The sequence below is a fragment of the Podarcis erhardii genome (genome assembly GCF_964252035.2).
Source record: "Podarcis erhardii genome assembly, chromosome: 2".
In the NCBI taxonomy this organism is placed as follows: Eukaryota; Metazoa; Chordata; class Lepidosauria; order Squamata; family Lacertidae; genus Podarcis; species Podarcis erhardii.
In genome coordinates, this window is record NC_138498.1 from 115951211 (window position 1) to 115967281 (window position 16071).

Genomic DNA, 16071 nt, shown 5'->3' on the forward strand with positions numbered 1-16071 from the left:
TGTGTGGATGGGGGGGGGGGCAGCTGGCTTCAGTTTATAAGATTCCCAGGAGGGGTAAGTGAAATTCCAAAAATAAAAAGTGCTTTTAATGTTAACCTGCTTTCAGCGACTGTGTTTACGAGTTTACCTCCTTTCTGGAAAGGATTTGGGGGAGAGGGAGGAGGAGAACTGGGGGGGGGGAGCTGAAGAAGGGGAAGCCTGACTGGAAACAGATGTGTGGGAGCAGGAAGCCAGACAGGATAGGGCTCGGGGGCAGCAACTACAAGATCGTGGGCCCAAACCCATCCCTTAAGAGGAGAAAATGGCTTCTGTGGCAACAGTCCATGTTGGGGATTGGGACGCTGGCCAATCTGCCCTTGTTATCAGCGACTCTCCAGGAAAAATCTACTTGCTGACCAGGCAACAGCTATCCTGCAACATGCTCCAAAACTAAACCATTCCATCCCCTTAACTCTGCCCCTTCCACTATCATGTGCGTCGCATCCCTCTCATCTTGTGGCCGGTCAGCAGGAGATGGGGGAGGAAACGAATACTACAAGGTGCTTTTGAAAAATTTGTCCATTTCCTTTGTTTTGCTCCTTCCTTTTTCTCAGGGGAATTTGCAGCAGGGTGCGAGGTATCTCCCATTGCAGAGGGGTGGTTGCTGCTGCTGTTTCTCTTTCCTCCTCCTCCTCCTCTGTTCTCCCCCTGAGTCAGTCCTGCAGCCTCCTTCCCTTTGCTCACACCCGACGCAGAGGCCGGAAGCCGCGGGGTCTCAGTTTCATCTCTGTGAAAGGGATGGAAAACTCGAATCCTTTCCAGTTAAACCAGTTGATGCCCTTGGATGAGACAGAGAGAAAGAAAGAAAGAAAGAAAGAAAGAAAGAAAGAAAGAAAGAAAGAAAGAAAGAAAGAAGGTAAGTGAGAAGCAAGGAGATGCATAATCTAGGAACAGCATGTTCCCAGATTGGGGACAAGGACATAAGCGGGGCCTGCTGAATCAGGCCAGGGGCCCACCTAGTTCAGCATCCTGTTCTCACAGTGGCCAACCAGAGGCCTGTGGGACACCAGCAAGCAGGATTCGAACACAAGAGCCCTCTCCTCTCCTGTGGTTACCAGTGACTGGTACAGTCATACCTCGGGTTAAAGTTGCTTCAGGTTGAGCCTTTTCAGGTTGCGTTCCGCGGCAACCCGGAGGTAACAGAACATGTTACTTCCGGTTTCACTGCTCACGCATGTGCAGACGCCCAAAATGATGTCATACACATGCGCAGAAGTGGCGAACCGTGACCCACGCATGCGCAGATGTGCACGAGTTGCGTTCACTTTAGGATGTGAATGGAGCTCCGGAACGGATCCCATTCGCATCCAGAGGTACCACTGTATTCCGATGTATTACTGCTTCCAACTGCAGAGGTACAAGCGTTGCCATGGTGACCAGCAGCCATCAGTAGCCCTCTCCTCCACTAATTCCTCTAATCCTCTTTCAAAGCCATCCAAGTTTCAAAGCCATCCAAGTTGGTAGCCATCCCCCCACCCCCCCCGCCCCCGAGAACCGACTTCCATAGTTTAATTGTGTGCAGTCTGAAAAAGTGCTGTCTTGGAGAACGGGATCTCCATGCTTTTAACTTTCTCATCATATATATTTATGTATTTAAAGGTCCTGGACCTTTGAACATGTGCACAGGGGGTAGAAACTGAACAGGCGAGCAGGTGATGCTCTCCCCCTCACAGCAATGGGAAAGGGACACCGGCCTGTCACTCATAATTTGCAAGCACTTTGTGTTTGGAAGGTGCAGCTGCCCTTCACTCCCCCTCGCCCCATTGCAGTACCTGGTGGTCGCGGTTGTTTGCGTAGAGCCCATTGAGGTTGGCGTAGTGGCAGTTGCGGTACCACCATGCGCCGCGGTAAGAGACAGCGCAGGGGATGATGACTCGGTTGGGGTCGCGGTCCTTGGTGGAGAAGACGCTGCCCGAGTGGTAGGTGAAAGCATCACCTGCGGAAATGGGAAGAAGAAGAAGAAAAAGAGTTTGGATTTGATATCCCACTTTATCACTACCCTAAGGAGTCTCAAAGCAGCTAACATGCTCCTTTCCCTTCCTCCCCCACAACAAACACTCTGTGAGGTGAGTGAGGCTGAGAAACTTCAGAGAAGTGTGACTGGCCCAAGGTCACCCAGCAGCTGCATGTAGAGGAGCAGGGAATCGAACCCAGTTCACCAGATTATGAGTCCACTGCTCTTAACCACTACACCACGCTGGAAAGGAGGAGAGGGTTTGAAATGGAGTACAAATCTTCCTCGAGCCTTGAATCCTTAGATCCCCCTGCTCAAACCTGCCTTGAGGTTCCCCCACTCAAAAGAATAATATAATATGAGTAAATGGGTATGTATTGCTATGTATTTGCAGGCGACAGCTGCAACATCTAAGGAGAGGGAGAAGGCTTGTGAAAACAAACAGACATCTTTATCTATGCAGGAAGATTCAGGGCAGGCGAAAGAAAGTCCTTCTCCACACAGTGCATTGTTAAACTATGGAACTCATTCCCACATGAGGCAGTGATGGCTACCAAACTGGCTGGCTTTAAAAAGAGGATTATACACATGTATGGAAGGAAAGGCTATTGATGGCTATTAGCCACCACAGTTAAGTTCTGCTTCCACTGTCAGAGACAGCATGCCTCTGAATAATAGCTTCTGGTTTTTGTTTTGTCTTGAACTTTCTCATGTTCACAAAACGATAGAATTGTAGAGTTGGAAGGGACCCCGAGGGTCATCTAGTCCAACCCCCTGTGATGCAGGAATCTCAGCTAAAGCATGCATGACAGATGGCCGTCCAACCTCTGCTTAAAAACCTCCAGTGAAGGAGAGTCCACAGTCTCCCAAGGGAGAACTGTCAGACAGCTCTTATTGTTCCTCTGAGTCAAGTTGCCCTGCAGACATCCTAAGCGCTCCCTCTGAAACCAAACTGCCTTTCAGCATCCTCTTCTTGCAAGCTCTCTGATTGGTGACGGCCTGGAAGCCCCAGCCCCAGCCCCCCTCACCAGCAGTGCCGCTGTAACTGCCCAGGTGCAGGCGGTAATGATCAGCAGGGGGATCCACGCGGAAATTCTGGTAGGTTGCATAGACAGACTCGTTCCCGGCCCGCAGATCCACGCGCAGCTCATAGTCCCCTGATGTCGTCAGCTGGTGCAGAGCATCGTTCCCTGGAGAGCAAGGCAGAGAGCAGGATGAGCCCCGTTTCCCTCGCGCGCCCTGGTTCCCATCCTCTTGCAACATGGCTGTCACTTTAGGCTGCGTGTTTTGTTTTCTTTGGAGAAGAGGCTTCTGGTGACTTTGCAGCAAAAGAGAGCCAGCGCGATCAGACTGCTGCAAGGGTGGGGGACCTTTTTAGCCTGAGGGCCGAATTTTTCCCCTGTGCAACCTTCCAAGGGCCAGTAGCAAAAGCAGGAGGAAGAACGGATGTAAAGTTTACCTTTGTGCATCAGGCTACTCGCTCTACACAAATTAACGCAACCCTCTCTATCCTGCATCCAGGCAAGCAACAGGTATCATGGGGGCGCTCTACGTGGGGCTACCTTTGAAGGTGACCCAGAAACGACAACTAATCCAGAATGTGGAAGCTGGACTGGTGACTGGGAGTGGCCGCCGAGACCACATAACACTGGTCCCAGTACATTTCTGGGCACAATTCAAAGTGTTGATGATGACCTTTAAAGCCCTAAACGGCCTTGGCCCAGTATACCTGAAGGAGCGTCTCCACCCCCATTATTCAGCCCTCTGGTGGTTCCCTCGCTGCGAGAAGTGAAGTTACAGGGAACCAGGCAGAGGGCCTTCCCGGTAGTGGCGCCCGCCCTGAGGAACACCCTCACACCAGACGTCAAGGAAATAAACAACTACCTGACTTTTAGAAGACATCTGAAGGCAACCCTGTAATGTTTTATTTTTTTCTTGTGTTTTTAATATTCTGTTGGGAGCCGCCCAGAGTGGTTGGGGAAACCCAGCCAGATGGGCGGGGTATAAATCATCAACACCACCATCAGAATCCAAGTACAAATTCCAGCCAGGCAAAGACACCCAAGGGGAGTGTTGAGCAATGCCAGTGAGGAGTGTGGCCTGGGGAGCATCCCAAGAGCCAGGTAAACAGGCCTGGAGGGTCACCTTTGACCTCCGTCCCTGACATATGGCTTATGTTTGAGAGGCCTCGTTTTAATCCCAGCATGGCTGGGGAAAGCCTTTCTTGTGCCATGTGCTTTTTTGCCTCCGTTCCTAGTTTGTAAAAGGACAGTGGCAACAAACCTGCCACAGCATCCTTTTGTGCAGATGGAGGAATTAAAGGGCAGCTAAGCGATGTACGCACCTAGCCAGAACTCCCGGGTGAGGTTGCCAAAGCCGGTGGCATATTCCTGCCAGTTGCGCCAGAAATTGGTCTCGCCGTTCATCCGACGTTGGAAGACCTAAAGAGAAGGAGGAAGAGCAAAATGGCACAGTGGGGTGAATGTGTGTGAGAGAGTTTTGAACATGCAAATGAACTTCTGGTGTGTTTATGTCTGCTGTGGGTAAAAATTTGCATCAAGGTGGCCCAATGTCAGTGCCAGCTACAGCTGGATTTCTGGATAATGCAAATTAATGCCCCTCAACATGCTCCTGAACAGCACAACTGCATAAATGAAGAAACCCCACAAGGATGGGGGAATCTGTTTTGAGCTGACACCACCTTTGAATGTTTCTGCCCATAATTCCATTCCTCGGCTACCCTCCTTAATACTCACTATCCAGCCTCCTCCGTCAGTCTCCATGTCGCAGTACACCTGCAAGGGGCGGTCCTGGTTGCCCCCAAGATAAATCGTCCTCACTCTCGAGGGTCCCGGCCCATTCTGGCTCTCCTCTGCACAATCCCGAGGGAAGGGGTATCTCAGGGGTCCTGCCGAGGAAAGAAAAGACGACTCTGCCAATGTCTATCCTATACAGTGGTACCTCGGGTTAAGAACTTAATTCGTTCTGGAGGTTCGTTCTTAACCTGAAACTGTTCTTAACCTGAAGCACTACTTTAGCTAATGGGGTGTCCTGCTGCTGCCGTGCGGCCGGAGCATGATTTCTGTTCTCATCCTGAAGCAAAGTTCTTAACCTGAGGTACTATTTCTGGTTTAGCGGAGTCTGTTTTTAAATATTTTTATTAAATTTTCCAACATACATTTATAATATCCAATCTGAATTTATCACATATTTTCTCTTTTAGACTTCCTTCAACCTTTCTGACAATCATCCATTATTCAAATTTTTAAATACGCATTTCCTAATTTTATATTGCATTTTATAGACCTTCACCCTCTTAGTTTTCATCAATACAATAGTCCTCTAACATTCACAGAGCTTCTTGAAATCCCACTAGCGTTATTTGCTCATCACATACACATTTCAGATAATCTGAAAATTTTCCCCAGTCCTCGATGAACTTTTGATCTCGTAGATATCTGATCTTTCCTGTTAGTTTGTCTAGTTCTGCATAATCCATCAGTTTCATTCTCCATTCTTCGAGCGTCGGCAATTGTTCCTGTTTCCAGGTTTAGCGGAGTCTGTAACCTGAAGCGTCTGTAACCTGAAGTGTATGTAACCCGAGGTACCACTGTATACTAATTGCAAGCTCATTCTCTGTTTGCTGATCTTTATGTAGCTATCCATACAGGTAGGCTCAGGGGAACCCCAAAGATACAAAACTAAAACATGGGGAAATAAGGTGCTCCAAACCATCCCAAAGAAGACAAGATTGACAGAATGCTGGTTGACTGTTGAAAGGAGGGTGAGCAGAAAACCTTGGGGCGGGGTATGCTGGAATGGAGTACCTGGAAGAGAGCATGGCCAGCTGGCTCAAATCCCAAAGAGGAGTATTCCATGCTGCAACATTTTGTCACAGTTCCCACTTCAGTGTAAAGGAAGATAACCTCCATTTTCAGGAGCAGCTGTTGGGGACTGATTTCCATTATTGTGCCCTGTTTATGAGCTTCCCAAAGGCACCTGCTACCAGACTAATGTTTGGGGCAGTGGCGGGGGTGGGTGGAGGGAAAGAACTAGATCAGATGAATGACATAATTCAATATTAAGTGAGCTGAATTGTCTCAGAAACAGTGGAGGCTCCATTGGTGAGAATGGGGCACTGTCCCACCAACCTCAGCCAGCCCCCTCCTGCTGTCCTTCTTATAATCATTGCAGAAGGAGGAACTAACCATCTCAATGTTGCCCTTCTAAAATTCAGCAGGGAGGAGGATGGGGACAAAATGAGCTGGCTCACTCTGTCCTTGGCTCTCTGGCTCCACCTACTGTTGGCCTCCTCTGCCTTCTGCCCTGCCAGCCCCAATGGCTGTAAGTCACCATTGCTCAGAAGGGATTGTTCTGAGAAAAACTGTCAGACACCACTGCCTACAAATGGCATAGAGACTTTTGGGGGCCAATTTTCACTTAGTGTTTAAATCTTCCTGTTTCATAGCATAAAGGGGTTGGGCGTGTGGTCCCAAGATGCAGAATCGCAAGAGAGCAGCCTCTTGTTCTAGAAAACAGAAGCAGTTCCCCCTCTTCCTCCTCGAGGTGCGTGTTCACACAAACAGAGATGAGTCTGGAGTTAATGACTTGTGAGTCTCATTCTTACATGTGAATGTCATCACTGCAGAATGAAAAACTGGGGTTGGGAGAGGCATGCGTAACGCAAACGGGTGTTCTCTCTCTGGTGCAGGTTTTGCGAAGCTGTCAAAGCCTTGTGTGCCTAAACACAAATGTGTTGACCCTCGGACGCCCCAGGCAGAGCAATTACCGGTGGTGAAGGACGTGGCGGTTGGGGCTGTAGGAGTGCCTCTTCTCAGTGCTTGGACTTGAACCTGGTACCGACCGGAAGGAATCAGGTCTTGGAGTTCATACGAGGTGACAGAAGCGTCCACGGTGATCTCCTGTGGAGCAGACAATGAGGGGCAGTGAAAAGCCAAACCAATAACATGCTGTGGAGCTTACATGGTTAACCCCAAAACTCTTCCCCTATAGTAGAGTGCTCTCAGCCCTACTATCAGAAAGGTGAATCAGCCAATGAGTCTGACACTTCATTTATTCTCAGGGAGGGATTGTTCAGGGCCTACATATAGGGACCCCTGACCACTAGGTCCAGTCGTGACCGACTTTGGGGTTGCAGCGCTCATCTCACTTTATTGGCCGAGGGAGCTGGTGTACAGCTTCCGGGTCATGTGGCCAGCATGACTAAACCGCTTCTGGCGAACCAGAGCAGAACACGGAAACGCCGTTTACTTTCCTGCCGGAACAGTACCTATTTATCTACTTGCCCTTTGACGTGCTTTCGAACTGCTAGGTTGGCAGGAGCAGGGACTGAGCAATGGGAGCTCACCCGGTCGCGGGGATTTGAACCGCCGACCTTCTGATCAGCAAGTCTTAGGCTCTGCGGTTTAGACTGTTTAATCCCAATGGACTCTGCTTTGTAGGTTTCGACTTGAAAACAAACCATGCGCTGTAGTGCCATCCCTGGATATTCTCACTTCTCAGGGAACTGGGGAGTGCATAACCAGGACAATACTAGACAGTTGGGTACCTTTGATTGTCCAGACGGGGTTTCATAGGTCAGCAGATAACCACCAGGAGGGGCACGGGGGGGCAGCCAAGTGAGACGAGCACTGCGGGATGAGATTTCACTAGCCTGCAGATCCCGGGGTCCATCTGCCCCTGGAAAATGGAGAGGAATAAAGGTTTAAGAAAAACCAGAGCAGTCAAGTTATCTACCTGGCACAGGGAAGATTCCTGCCCCTCTCAATGCAACATGTACCCTCTCAGCAGCGTAAACCAGAGGGACCCAAGAAGGGAGTGAAGGGATGGATAGCTCAGCTGGCAGAGCACGAGGCTCTTAATCTCAGGGTCAAGTGTTTGAGCCCCATGTTGGACGAAAGATTTCTGCATTGCAGGGGGTTGGACTAGATGACCCTCAAGGTACCTCCCAACTTTGCAATTCTATGATTCTAAGTAAACTTGACTAAGGATGACAAAATGAGAGCCCAGCAGGATCCAGGCCAAAGGCCCATCTAGCTGTTCTCACAGCTGCCAGCCAGATGTTTATGGGAAGCCTGAAAACAGGATTGTCCTCACTTGCGATTTTCAGCAACTAGTCTTCAGAGGCATATACTGCCTCTGACAGGGGAGGCAGAAGAGACTTAGGACATGGTTCCCTCCCAAATCTATTTCAGGCCCTCCAGTCTCCATTGGCTGGCTTTCCTGCCCTTTGTGAGTCTTGGCCCTTTCCTGCCCTTTGTGAGCATACCGGTGGTGAACGTGGCGCTGGCGGGAGAACTGCGGTTCCCTCCTTTCTCCCCATACACGCTGGCCCGATATTCCGTGTCCAAGTGCAGCCCTGACAACTGCAGCTCAGCCCGGTTCCCTGGCACTGACTCGGAAGCCCTTGCACCTGGGAGAGAAAGAGAAGAGACGGATTATTAAGAATGGGCCCTGCTGCAAGTAGAGATGGGTGGATCTGTCGGCTTCGGGTTTCTTCGGTTCAACCTTTTTTGCATTCACAGATTCAGGTCTCCACGCTGCCACATCACCTGCAATCTTTATTTTTTTGAAAAGGTAACATGCTCATGGAAATTCACCAGCATTTTAGTGTGAATTACACACGTCTGTAAGCGATTCTGCACCTTAATTCTGGGCCACTTTCCACCACTGTCCCCGAGCCACTAGTTTTCGTCTGACTCCAGCTGTGGGACTTTGAAGTTCTACTAGCAACAACAATGCAGATCACAGAAGTCCAAGGCTTACACACCTTTTCCTCTTGTCTTGTGGCCATGTCTGCCTTTTGTGGCAACAAGTATAATGCAATGAATTACACTCTCAGTCTCCCTGCTGCCTCCAAAATGGAATAAGGGCCTTGACCACCTGCAAATCACCCCACCCCCTGCCCAAATCCCGAACTCTTACCACCGGCAGGCCCGTAGGTAACAATGTAGTTGTTCATCTCAGCCACAGCAGGTTGCCACGTAAGCACAGCTGACGAATCGGTGACGTCGATGGCACGCAAGTTGGAAGGGCCATCCGGAACTGTGAGGAAGAGAGAGGAGGATGCTGAAGGAAGTACAAGCCCTGGCAGAACTGGATGAAAGGACCCTAGGAAGAAGGTGTGGGAGAGAACCCCCTTCTCCCCCTACACCCTGAAACCCTGCAGACACACTGCTGTGCCCAGGTCTGATGCGTAAATGGTCCTAATTACAAGGTGGCTTCTTAAAAGTGGATTCCTGGTCTTGGAAGAGACCGGAAGTGGTTGAGAGTTGTTGCTGTTTCTATCATGCAATATTATATTTCAAATGGATCACTAAGTTGTTTATTTTTGTAGTCATGATTTTTCATTATTGGCGTTGGATCTGATTGGTTGTCACGTGTGTGATCTTTGTTGTATCTTTTGTTGTTCCTATGGCTTGTGAACTGCCTTGTGGATAGCAATGTGGCAAGGTGGTATACAAATTTAAAATGGAATTGCTGCAATGTGCTCTATGTGAAGCTTCACTTAGGCTTCTCTGGAGTACAGTCGTAGCTTGGAAGTTGAATGGAATCCATTCCGGAAGTCCGTTCGACTTCCACAACATTTGGAAACCAAATCGTGGCTTCCAGTTGGCTGCAGGAAGCTCCGTCGGATGTTTGGCTTCCAAAAATAGTTCACAAACTGAAACAGTCACTTCTGGGTTTGCAGCATTCGGGAGCCAAAACGTTCGAGAACTAAGCTGTTCGAAAACCAAGGTACGACTGCACTGCAATGTGCTTAATGTGAGGCTTCCCCTGGAAACTGCAGCTGTTGCAGAATGCAGCAGCAAGGCTACTGACTAGCACATCCTGTTGACGCCATAGAATACCTCTGCTGAGGGAGTAGCACTGGCTGCCAATATGCCACGGAATGCAGTTCAAGGTTTTGCTTTTAGCACCTAAAGCCCTGAATGACTTGGAACCACCTCGCCCCATATATCCCTGTCTGGCAACTGTGTGCCTGTGATGGGCCCTGCTGGGAGGAGCTCCATATGCCCCAGAAGTGCACTTAGTTTGTACTAGGAACTGGGCTTTTAGTGTGGCCACTCCAGCACTCTGGAATCAGTTACAAGCTGAAATTAAAACCAAAAAAATTCCTTCCAGTAGCACCTTAAAGACCAACTAAGTCAGTTCTTGGTATGAGCTTTCGTGTGCATGCACACTTCTTCAGATATCTGAAGAAGTGTGCATGCACACGAAAGCTCATACCAAGAACTGACTTAGTTGGTCTTTAAGGTGCTACTGGAAGGAATTTTTTTGGTTTTGACTATGGCAGACCAACACGGCTACCTATCTGTAAACGGAAGCTGAAATTAGACAGGCACATAGCATCTTGTCATTCAAGTGACTACTGGATATGTTTTTGTTTAAGAAGGCTTTCCTAGAAATGTAACCAGGTCTGCTTACGGAATATTGCCAATGGCATAACTACAGAAATGGCATTATCGCTTTTAGCTTGCTTTTAGAGATTGCATCTCTTGCATTTTATCATTTTGTTCTTTGTACGTTGCTTTGACAGTTTCTCGGTGTGAAGTGGCTTATAAATTTGTAAAAGGAGGAAACGAATAAAATTATGGGGTGTTGCAGCTTTCGCCCACGGACGTACCTGTGGTGACATAACCCACCAAGGGCTCGCTTTCTTCAAACCCACGAACAGACATCACAGTGACCTCATAGCTGGCCCCGGGGGTCAGGCCCTCAATGGTTGTTCGGAGCTTTGATCCATCCACAGAGATGCTCCTTGGCTCTCCTGCAACAGAATTAGCAGGTCTCAAATCTCTGCAGAACTGCAGGACACCAGGATGTCAAAGGCTTGTCTTAGGAGGCGGCACATTGTTCTTCAACTGGTCAGGACTTAAGCTGCTGTTTGGACTCCAAGAGTAGGATTGCTGCTAGGGATGCACAGATCTGCCAGGTCAATCCTCTCAGTTTCTGACTTTTCCAAACCTTAATAGTTTAGTCTCCACATGTCAACATAGGTTTGTGGATGATTATTATTGAGTTCCCCACGAAAATCCATCAGTATTTTAGTAAAGTACATACACATTTTTGTGTGCAATGTTGCCTGAATTGCAACACAATTCCCCCTAATGTAATGCATTTTTGAGGATATCGAAGATATCTAGGAAGCCAGTAATGCCACCCTGTTTAAAGGTAAAGCTAAAAGTAAAGGACCCCTGGACGGTTTAGTCCAGTCAAAGGCGACTATGGGGTTGGGGCGCTCATCTCGCTTTCAGGCCAAGGGAGCCAGCGTTTGTCCACAGACAGCTTTCCGGGTCATGTGGCCAGCATGACTAAACAGCTTCTGGTGCGATGGGACACCGCGGCGGAAACCAGAGAACACGGAAACGCCATTTACCTTCCAGGCACAGCAGTACCTAATTATCTACTTGCACTGGTGCGCTTTTGAACTGCTGGGTTGGCGGGAGCTGGGACAGAGCAACGGGAGCTCACTCCGTTGTGGGGACTCGAACCACCAACCTTCCAATCGGCAAGCCCAAGAGGCTCAGTGGTTTAGACCATGGTGCCACTCGCGTCCCTTTTGCCACCCTGTCTACCCCACGGGAGACAGGATACAAGTCCTCACCTCCATCTGAGGGCTGGAAGGAAACTTTATAACCATCAACACGAGATGACGGTGACCTCCAGTTCGCCACCACAGAGGTCTCGCGGATGTCATTGAAGAGCAGGTCCCGGGGGCTATCCAGCTCTGGAAAGAGAAAGAGAAAAGGGAACAGATTGTTTTGTTGCATGCATGAGAGCTTGGAGCTGCATTGTTGGAGCTCCTAATGTCATGTTCTTCCTTTAAAAAAAGTTTGGAGTGGGAGAGAGGAGATGGATTTGGATTTCTGCTGCTGCAGCAGCACCACAGGGGACACAGGGCTGGATCCGCCATCCCTGCTCTCCCCATGGAGTGGCCCTGAGCCCAATAGCCTGCTTTTTTGGAGACTAAAATTACGTAGGGGGTTCCAGTTGCATGACTCCAACATAACGCATCGTTTGGCCCTCGGCATCCAAAACAATACCCACGCTTTGGCACCTGCCTCTCTGTTGCTCGCTCTCCCCCCCACACTTGAAATCCTCCTCCCTTTCTCCTGGGATTAACTGTGGCCAGTTTGGCTGACCGCAAAGGAAACAGAGAAACGCCAAAGATTAATTCCTCGGGTCTCACAAAGGAAACCACAGCTGGACGCCAGCCGAACCCTGCGAGCGAAGCCAGGGCTGCAGCTGTTGGGGCTGCTTCTCGCTGCCTCAAAAAAGATCAGCTCGGACCCTTCGAGATAACCGCTTCTGCACACCCCCCTATGGCCCTCTTAGCCTAGGTTAACTGGTACAGTTTGGTGGTTGCAGCTGGCTGTGTTGTGTGTGTGGTGGAAATCCTTACTTTTTTAAAAATGCCTTATTGAACAAAAGAAGTAAAAATAATTCTACGTTTGTAAAGCAAATGAGGGACAAGTTGGTTTTCTAAAAATCCCTCTCATTTTTGCTGCTTCATATGTGGGTAGAAGAATGAGGGCATTTCAGCACTGCAAGAAAATGGGTTAAAATGAGGGGTCGAAGAGGGTTTAGCAGTGGTGATGCAAATGTTTCCTTGTAGCCACCATGCTCCCCCCCCCCCCGTAGCCCCTTGGGACAAATGCTACATCATCATGTAGAGTTGCTAACAGATTATTGGGGGGGGGAGTGAATGGTGGCTGCTGGAAACAGCTTTCATTGCCACTTTTATTGGTGCCAACATGTCTCGCTTGCAAAACTGGCAGCAGCAGCAGTGAAGACAGCTTTCTTTCCCTCTCCTAATTTCATGCCAAAAGCTCTCAGCCTTTATCCTTTAATTTCCCGCAAAACCAATCTCATAGGCTCTCTGCCTCCTCAGTCTTCCCCATTTATTCATTCCATTTCTGCCCAACAACACCAGGCCTCTTGTGGGTCCAGCAGGACATGGCGTGGGTTTCCCTCCCTCCCCCACACTTAACTGGCCTTCTGCTTTTCTCACATGAGCTGCATCAACAAATCTGTTCAGTAGCTAGAGACCGTTTCTTACAACAAACATTCCATGACATCATGGAATCTCAGCCAATAGCTGTGGGGCAAGGCTCACAAGTAAGTGGCAGCCAGTTTTCCTAGCTGTAACATGGAATGTGGATTTGGACTTCCCTCGGATTGCCCATGCATGCAAGCGTAATTCAGCCGACAGACTTCAGGAGATTCCTGCTTTTCTGGGTAGCAAGGTGGCACGTGTGGCCTTCTTACCTGTCCCACTTGTCGTTGCTACTGTGTTGATGCTGGCCGCTTCTGACCCGTCCTGGATGCCATAGACGGTAAGGCTGTACTCGGTGTTGGGCGAAAGGCCCCGAAACACGACAGAGCGTTCATTCCCGGTCACGTTGATTTTCTTGGTCGGTGTGGGACTCATTTCACTATCCGGAACAGAGATCTTGCGCTGGACCGAAAAGAAATCAAACTCTCCCTCGGGAGCTTCCCATGTGAGCTGCAGCGTAGTGGGTGTCACCTCAGAGACAACCAGGTTTTCAAGGAAGGCCCGTTTGCTGGCCTCTGGGAAAGCTATGGGATAAAGAATAGAGATGAGTGAACAGGCAACAAAATGACAGATGAAGTTCAGATTAAGTATACAGTGATGAACATCACACCCCAAAATCATCACCATCACCATCACAGAATTGAACTGGGGGTGACTAATCAGAAAAGAGATCTTGGGGTTGTAGTGGGCAGCTGAATGACTATATGATCTCAGGATGTGGCAAGACTGAAAATGGTGAATTCCATGGTGGGGCTTGTTAGGAAGGGGGCCAATTTGGTTTGGAAGACCCCTCACCCTCTGTGGCCCTTAAAACTAGAACCAGAGCTGGATTAACAATTAAGCAAAGTGAGCACATGCTTAGGGCATCAAGGGGAGGGGGAGGGCACCACAGTTATTTTCCATTGCTGGATTTTTAACATTAATGGTCACAAAATGTTCATTTTCTGGCAGTTCCCTCATTGCGAGAAGTGAGGTTACAGGGAATCAGACAGAGGGCCTTCTCAGCAGTGGCGCCCGACCTGTGAAACACCCTCCCTTCAGATGGAAGGAAATAAGCAGCTATCCTATCTTTAAAAGACATCTGAAGGCAGCCCTGTTTAGGGAAGTTTTTAATGCTGTATTTTTTTTAACACTCAATTGGGAGCTGCCCAGAGTGGCTGGGGAAACTCAGCCAGATGGGTGGGGTATAAATAAATTATTATTATTATTATTATTATTATTATTATTATTATTATTTTCTCAGCTGAAATATATTAAAAATCCCTGCAGAACAACTATGCAGCAAGGCATGCTGGGTGTCTTATCTCTGCTAAGTACAGAAGCAGATATGTAAGACTAGTTTTGAGGATCTGATCAAAGACCGCCATGAGAAAAAGTAGGAGAACTTTTTTCAAATATAAAGTGGAAGTATTCAAAAATAAATATTGTTTTCCATCTTACTGTAGGTTACATTTCATTTCGAAAACGGAAAAAAATATTTTACGGTTTATTCTTGTCCGTATTTTGAATTAGATATATATGGGGCCACCAAAATCTTTTAAGTGCTTAGGGCCTCTAAAGGTCTTAATCCGGCCCCCAACTGGAACTCACTGGAACATCCAACGAAGCAGACCATTGAAATATTAAGGACAGAAAAGAAGGAAAGCACTTGCTGGAAGACACAGGAGGGGAGAGACATCTTGTTCTCAAGTCCTGTTTGCAGGCTTCCTACAGGCACGTGGTGGCCACTGTGAGAACAGGGTGCTGGACTATCGGCCTGATCCTGCGGAGATTCTTATCTTATGTACTCTTCAGAATGCACACTTTTAACTAGATGGGATAAGGGCAGGGTTCAAACTGCTGGTGCCACGTGTCTAAGTTTTTCCTCGGCCTTGCCTGTGGCTGATCCTCCAGCTGTGCCTCTTGCCCCCGGCTCCATCCTTCTTCTCTGCAACAGGACTGGCCTTGACAAAGAGACGTCAGCGCCACAAGGCCCTTGCCTCATTTTTCAGACATGCTCGCATGCTGCACACGCCAGCACCCCCCCCCTTTGCGTAAACACCGAACGTAAGTGTCGGCCTCTGTCAGCTCATTAGTAAGTGGCCTGACTTGTACCATTAATCTCTCCACACATTTCTGCTTTTTGCGTGCGTCCTGCTCCTTTGACAAGCACGGGCTGTTGCTCCGAGCCAGTTCTTGTGTTTTTTTAAGCCAAGGAAACGGAGCTGGATCTAAACTCGGATCTCCTCACTCTGCTGACTGAGCACACTTACAGCGAGGCTGGCTGGCCTAGAGGGGCAGGGAGTGGAAGAGGTCCCAGCAGGAAAATCTCTTCCCTCTCTGGGCTTGGAGAATTTTTGGGAAAGGCTCATAAGGCAGCGGTAGAGCAGATGCTTGCATGTAGAAGGTGATTCTTTGGGGGACAATTGCCTCACCCCCTTTATGTCCAGGAGAGGCCCTCTAAGAGAACCTGCTGTTTTCAGTTTCACCCAGTTTCTCATTCTTCCAAAGTTTGGTTCTCCACAATTCCATATTGGGTTCAGATTTGTTTTTGTTTCTTTAAAATATTATCGATTATAATCCATGAGCATTTTGGGGTGAATTTATCCTTATACAGTAGGCACATTTTTGCATGCAGTTTCACCTAAGATGCACACTTTTACAAAGCAATTTCCACTAATACAACACATTTTTTGCATGTTATTTTAACCAATACAGTGGTACCTTGGGTTAAGTACTTAATTTGTTCCGGAGCTCTGTTCTTGACCTGAAACTGTTCTTAACCTGAAGACCACTTTAGCTAATGGGGCCTCCTGCTGCCACTGTGCCGCCGGAGCACAATTTCTGTTCTCATCCTGAAGCAAAGTTCTTAACCCGAGGTACTATTTCTGGGTTAGCGGAGTCTATAACCTGAAGCATATGTAACCTGAAGCATATGTAACCCGAGGTACCACTGTATATGCATTTTGCATGCTATTTTCACCAAAATATCAGTTTTTATGCACACTTCACCCTAGTA

At 48.5% G+C, this 16071-nt stretch overlaps 1 protein-coding gene across 20 annotated transcripts in view; it reads right to left on the reverse strand.

The window, feature by feature from the left end:
• Positions 1-572: 572 nt before the first annotated feature.
• The window catches only part of TNXB (tenascin XB), a 112088-nt gene continuing 96589 nt past the window's right edge, over positions 573-16071 (reverse strand). For all 20 annotated transcript variants that reach the window (XM_081852226.1, XM_081852227.1, XM_081852225.1 and 17 more), the window contains 12 exons: positions 13286-13597; positions 11622-11744; positions 10641-10784; positions 8939-9058; positions 8283-8426; positions 7563-7693; positions 6783-6915; positions 4750-4901; positions 4338-4434; positions 3022-3183; positions 1812-1975; positions 573-818 (listed from right to left, as the gene is read on the reverse strand). In XM_081852226.1, the coding sequence (XP_081708352.1) occupies positions 720-818; positions 1812-1975; positions 3022-3183; positions 4338-4434; positions 4750-4901; positions 6783-6915; positions 7563-7693; positions 8283-8426; positions 8939-9058; positions 10641-10784; positions 11622-11744; positions 13286-13597 (1781 nt within the window). In that variant the 3' untranslated portion in view covers positions 573-719. The remainder of the gene's footprint in view (positions 819-1811; positions 1976-3021; positions 3184-4337; positions 4435-4749; positions 4902-6782; positions 6916-7562; positions 7694-8282; positions 8427-8938; positions 9059-10640; positions 10785-11621; positions 11745-13285; positions 13598-16071) is intronic.